Source organism: Zingiber officinale, chromosome 1A (genome assembly GCF_018446385.1).
Source record: "Zingiber officinale cultivar Zhangliang chromosome 1A, Zo_v1.1, whole genome shotgun sequence".
Taxonomy (NCBI): domain Eukaryota; kingdom Viridiplantae; phylum Streptophyta; class Magnoliopsida; order Zingiberales; family Zingiberaceae; genus Zingiber; species Zingiber officinale.
This window is the reverse complement of record NC_055987.1, coordinates 115,328,018-115,333,910: the sequence shown is the minus strand read 5'-3', so window position 1 is coordinate 115,333,910 and position 5,893 is coordinate 115,328,018. Positions and strand designations below refer to the sequence as shown.

The 5,893-nt window shown below is 36.9% G+C and overlaps 1 protein-coding gene across 1 annotated transcript; it reads left to right on the top strand.

Annotated features, from left to right (window-relative positions):
- The first annotated feature begins 3,505 nt into the window (after positions 1–3,505).
- Positions 3,506–5,525, top strand: LOC122009397 (putative transcription factor bHLH041). Its single transcript, XM_042565533.1, has 4 exons — positions 3,506–3,728; positions 3,886–4,386; positions 4,467–4,832; positions 5,308–5,525. Exons 1-4 carry the CDS (start codon positions 3,615–3,617, stop codon positions 5,410–5,412), a joined length of 1,086 nt encoding a protein of 361 aa, XP_042421467.1. The 5' UTR covers positions 3,506–3,614; the 3' UTR covers positions 5,413–5,525.
- The last annotated feature ends 368 nt before the right edge of the window (positions 5,526–5,893 follow it).

The window sequence follows — 5,893 nt, the reverse complement described above, 5'->3', positions numbered from 1 at the left end:
ACCTCTTTTGTGTGGTTATGTTAGCCCACAGTAGTACGATGATTGTTCGTCCATAATGCTTAGAGATAGTTTTTGTCTTTGATATATTATGGTGTATGTAATGGACTGATCTTTAAATATAAATCTTTTCCAAAAAAAGGACAATTTTTTTTCTTTTTCATCCATTTCTTTCTCAACTTCAGGTTATACAACTTGCGGGAGCTTGTCGTGAGAAGATCATGGTAAATAATCGTTTGGAGCTAGCCATGAACTCGTGACTAGCAATCAAGTGAAACCTAATCTTTGATCTCTCAAAGCACTAGATGCAGTATTTAACAAAATAGATAAAATGTGAGGAGTAATCAAATTTCTAACATTCATGTCGCTATATGAGTCATGCATGATGCACAGCAATGACCCAGTACTTTACGAGGCCTGCCAGAGTTGTCACTGCGGGCTCATACTTCCACATTTCCAAGTTGTAACTAATTATGCTTATTCCAGATTTTTTTAAATCCATTTTAAATTATATAAAGAGAGATAAATAATAGAGTATGATCCTGTCCAAAAGTTGAGTTGAATGGAAAAGCTAGTGACGAGGATAAAGATGTTGACGAAAAGAGGATCCAGATCTAGGGTCTGTAGGGACATTATAGGTTTTTTCTCCGTATAGCGAAGCAGGGTAGGAAAAAAGAAAGGTCGCCGATGGTACCCAAGAGCTTGCACACACGTAGAGAAATCACACAAGGGGTTAGAGTGAGAACCAGGAAAGAGGTCCCTAGCGCAAGTCCTCCGATGCTCAAGTCAGGAACAACACAAAGCGAAAAGTCTGGAAAGAAGAAGATGAACAGTACTCTTGTAGTAGATGCGAATGTGTGCGCGTACTTGGCCAACGGAGAGAAACTCTCTTTTGATACTATCTCTTATAACCTCCGTGATGATGAAACATCAGAGAATATCTAGTATCAGGACATGTCGAGTGATGGCTGAAGTACGGCGGACTCCTATTGGGTAAAGGAAGGTTCCGCGCTATGTAGGAGAACATAGCATCAGAATATTCTTTTATGGATAACTATTATTCTCTGACAAGTAGTTGTAATTCCCTGACAATGTTGTCTCCTGACAATGGTCCGACCAACTAAGAAGTCAACCGAGTATAGACTAGGACAGTGCCCAGGAGGAATGAGTGGACTTAGCCCTCAGAACCGACCAACTAAGAAGCTGACCGGGTGTAGACTGGGCAGTGCCCAGGAGGAAATGAGGGGATTGAGCCCTAGGGGACCAACCATCTAAGAAATCGACCGGATGTAGACTGGGGCGGTGCCTAGGAGGGAATGAGGAGACTGAGCTCTCGGGGACTGACCAGCTAAGAAGCCGACCGGATAGACTGGGCGGTGCCCAGAGGAAATGAGAGGACTGAGCCCTGGAGGCCCAACTAGCCAAGAAGTCGACCCGATATAAAATGGGTCGGTGCCCAAAAGAAGATAAGGGGACTAAACCCTAGGGTCTAACTAATTAAGAAGCAGACCGAGAATATATCTAGAGTCGTGCTTATAAGATGGGAGAACTAAATCACCGAAGAATTTCTCGGTCTAAACTATTATTTTCTTCTTTGATCAGGTAAGAAATTTTCCATTCTTAACTATCATCCTTCTTTTACGTTTGATTATCACATCCTTGATGAACCCTTCTATTATATCCCATATCAGAGTTAATTTATAGTAGATAGTCGAATAGTTACCAGTTGAAAATGGTTAGGAGGTGATTTTTTGTTTCTATTATAATAAATTTATGAACCACTCATCAATTAGCAATTATTTGACGAGTAATTTAAAATTAAGAAACTCAAAATTAAAATACTCTTTTAAATCCCATTCGAAGAGTCAAATAGTTATGGCCCTGCAATTGCCAACCCGTATATGGCTGTGACTGCAGTCATTCAATAGACTAGCCAACCAAATGCCACCCATTAAATTGGGATAGTTTTGTTATCGTAGACTGCATTAAATAGACCTACATTTAAATGACGAAGTGCAAGAAGTTTTGCTTAGTAACGAGCTTGAGAAAGCGGGCACACATTTTCTGTGAGTCATACATTATTAAATTAAACATTTTTATTTTTTAAAATTTTAATATTTATGTATAATTTTTATTTAATATTTTAAAAAGTAAAAGTAAAGATAAAAATACATATCATTAATTAAACTAATTGCACTGTTGAGTTTTTCTTCTTAGACTTTTTAATTTAACAAACCTCCTAAAAATTCTTTCATTCGTTGAGTTGCCCTTGTCTATCTTTAGTTGCTCTAATTATCATTAACTGCTCTATTTAAAGATATTAATTAACTTGGATGAGAAACACAGCTGTGCAAATATCAATTCATACTCCTAATAACTTGACGTCTTGAAACATACAAATGATGATTCAGTACGGATGATGCAACTTGGATTATTCTTCTGTGCTTGCGCCGAACGGAAAGACCGCCCACAGTTTAGTAGGTAATCTTGAACCACATGTTAGTAAGCTTGAATTGGTCCAATTTAGCCCACTTGCACTGCATGAAGAAAACTACAAAAACTATGTACGAATATAATCACACGATAAATCTTAGGAAAAAAATCCTCAGCCCGTGACGATCACCTGCGTTCATCCACAACCTAGTCAGTCACGTGTGAACATGAGTTTTCCTACGTAACTGAACCGATCAAATTAAAGAATTTAATTTAATTAATTTAATTTTAATTTTTTTCAAAATAATTAATTTAACTTTTGATTAATTTGGTTTAGGTTGGATTTTAAATTTTATAATTCAATTACACCGAATAAAAATATTAATTAATTATTTTTATTTAAAAATATAATTAATTACATAAAATTTTAGTTTTTTAGTTAAAATCTAATAAGATTTTAAAATTTTAATTAATTCGGTCAAAAATTGAATTAATTGGTATTTTATCGGTTCGATCGATTTGATTTTCTTAAGGAAATTTGATTCGTTTGATTGGTTTGAAATTTTTTTGATTTATTTAATTTTTTATCTGTTTAATTCAGTCAATTCAATTTTGACCAAATAATCAATTTATTCATAGCAACACATTTACATAAAACCTTTAAATATAATTAGTTTATCCTAAGGTGTAACGTAGATGGTGGACGTATGATATCTATTGCGTAATGGTCATGGGTCCATTCTTATCTGTATTTACCTTCTTTTATATTAAAAAGACACTAGGAGAATTGTTAAAATAACAAATCTATTTTTTTAATATAACTAATTTTATTTAGATAATTAATTTTTAGAATAATATGATAAACTAGTTAAACTCATTAACTAGATGATTAATCTCATCCTATCAAATTTTTCTATCCATCATCCATATAAATTAAAAAGTGATGGATGACCAAAAGCCTTCTTATCAGTTTATTTTTTTTTCGAATAATGGCTTATTATGGAGTTGGTCAGTGGACGACTTTGTCTTCTCAATTTATTAATTGTCTCAGACTCACAAAAACATAAGTGGAAAAAAATGGTTAGTAAATTAATTCTTCCGAGTACGATTACTTAAAACCAGAGCTGGAAGCCTCTGTTCTTTGCAGACAATATTTTACATCTCTAGATTCTGATAGACTCTCCATGGATGGATGGCGTTGCAATGTTGACGGCGACCTCAGCTACGCCGCAAGAGCTCTTGGTTCATTTGCAGGACCATTAATCTACTCTCAAGAACCAGGGCAATTCATCTATCAGGTGAGTTCTTCAAATACGGCAGCTGATTTTTTCCTCCCCTCCCTTCTTTTCGCATTAGATCTTATGAGAGAATAGTTAAGAAAATCTATTTACAGTTGTGGATCCTGGTTACATTTTGATAAACGATTAACTTCGTTTATCTGTTACTTCTCTGCAGATCTCACAGAAAATGGAGGACCCGGACTTGAAGGGCATCTTCCCTTTCAAGCAGTTGAAGAACCAACAACAAGGCGTGCAATTTCCAGCCGACGAGGCGGTGATCATGAAGGCCATGTTGGCCGTCATCTCTTCCACCACCACGACCCCATCGTCGTCCGCCGTATCTTCGCCGTCGACGATGTCCAACCCAGCTGGAGAAGTTTTCGGCGAGCAGAACAATTCAAGTAGGCGAGCGTTTAGGCCTTACAATCCTGTTTTGGCTCCCAAGCTCGAACTCAAAGAGATTAGTTTGCGCGGGCAAAAGATGATAAAGGGCTCGATCTGCTTCCTGAGAAGAATAAAATGTGATCGGGAGCAAGTAGAAGGGATGAAGACGACCACATGGCCAGCGCCGGCGACGAGCAACCAGTTGCACCATGTGATATCGGAACGGAGACGTCGCGAGAAGCTCAACGACAGCTTCCACAGGCTCAGCATGATTCTTCCTCCGGATTCCAAGGTACAATTAATATCTGGTAAAATATTAATCGATTCCTTTTCCCCGATCTTTACACTCGACGTGCATTTATGTTCTTACAGAGGGATAAAGCTTCAGTGCTGATCAGTGCGAGGAACTACTTGAAGACCCTGAGAGCCCAAGTTATGGATCTCCAGGAAAAGAACAGAAAACTGGAAGCACATCTACCAATATTAGATCATGAGATGGCAGAAGGCAATTTCCAAGTCGAAGTCATGAAATTAGGCTCAGACGAGTCACGCTCGCAGTTGGAGCAAATCCACATCAAGATCACAGTGAGAGTGGAATGCGACATTGTGAATATAATCCTGCGTGTTCTGGAGTGCCTCAGAGGGATGAGGATCGTGAGCATAGCTTCAGTGGATGCTCGTGCATACTCCCCTAAGATGCGAATCTCTGCCAGAGTAAATCTGAAGCTACAGATTAAGGTACGTGTAACTAGCTAGTTTAGAAATTCCTCACTTTTAAATTTCACAAAAAAAATGGTTGACCGTAGAAGAAATGGACTGGGTCTTCTAATTAAAGAAAGGTTGTACGATTAGGTCAGCCATGGCAATTGGCAAGTAGTTTCCAGGAAACCAACCATGCACCTTCTCTTTGGTTATTTATATTTTCCTCTCTGAATTATTATTATTTTTTTGACTAAATCGCGTCGTCTGATAATTCGATCGAGTCGATGTCAAAAACAACCAAATGCATGAATTATAGTACTGCAACTTGCATGCCTGATGTAATGGAATACTCCAGGCCAGTTTGGACCTTCCAAGAAGCTGCAAATTTATAAATATAATAAGACCAATTAACAGTGAAGTAAACGGCACATTTCTACGAGTGAGCTTTTGGTAGGTTCTTTGTTGTAAGAAAAACACTGCTGATCGATATAATTGTCATTTGGTGGCGCAGAGTTGCGACTGGAACGAGGCATTATTCCAGGAAGCCATGAACAGGGCTATTAATGGCGTTGCACCACCTGCTGAACCCCTTCCTTTTCGCAATTTAGATTTGTAGGATTTGTTTTTTAAGTGGAATTTGGATTTTATATATATATCAAGATAACTTTGTATTTTGAAATGCACTTGTGAATATTTTAACGATGATAATTGTGTCGAAAGCATGTTCTATATTTAATATTCATAATCATTTTTATATATAATAGAAATGAGTTGACTAGTGAATAACATCAAAGATATAAATCTATCTTAATCTTCCTTCTTAGCTCAAATATATTTATTCTAATCAGTCGCTTTCCTAGTTATGCTCCATACACCGAATTAACCTATAACCAATAGGAAACATGCTAAAGTAGCAGACACCGATAAGAATTTTAAGTAGACAGTTAAATAATCATTTAGGGTAAGATTGAGATTAACTTATAATCTCAAGGGTTTCACATAGTAGAGAAGTAGAGATATATTCTCCTACTATCCTTATTATCATCATAACACACCTGGTATGAATAACATGTTACGATATTTTTCTCTTTACTAAA

Excerpts from the sequence above, each read along its gene's own strand:
- LOC122009397 (XM_042565533.1), top strand. The coding sequence starts at position 3,615 with ATGGATGGATGGCGTTGCAATGTTGACGGCGACCTCAGCTACGCCGCA. Across the intron at positions 3,729-3,885 it reads CAGGGCAATTCATCTATCAG|ATCTCACAGAAAATGGAGGA; the intron begins GTGAGTTCTTCA and ends ACTTCTCTGCAG. Across the intron at positions 4,833-5,307 it reads ATCTGAAGCTACAGATTAAG|AGTTGCGACTGGAACGAGGC; the intron begins GTACGTGTAACT and ends TTGGTGGCGCAG.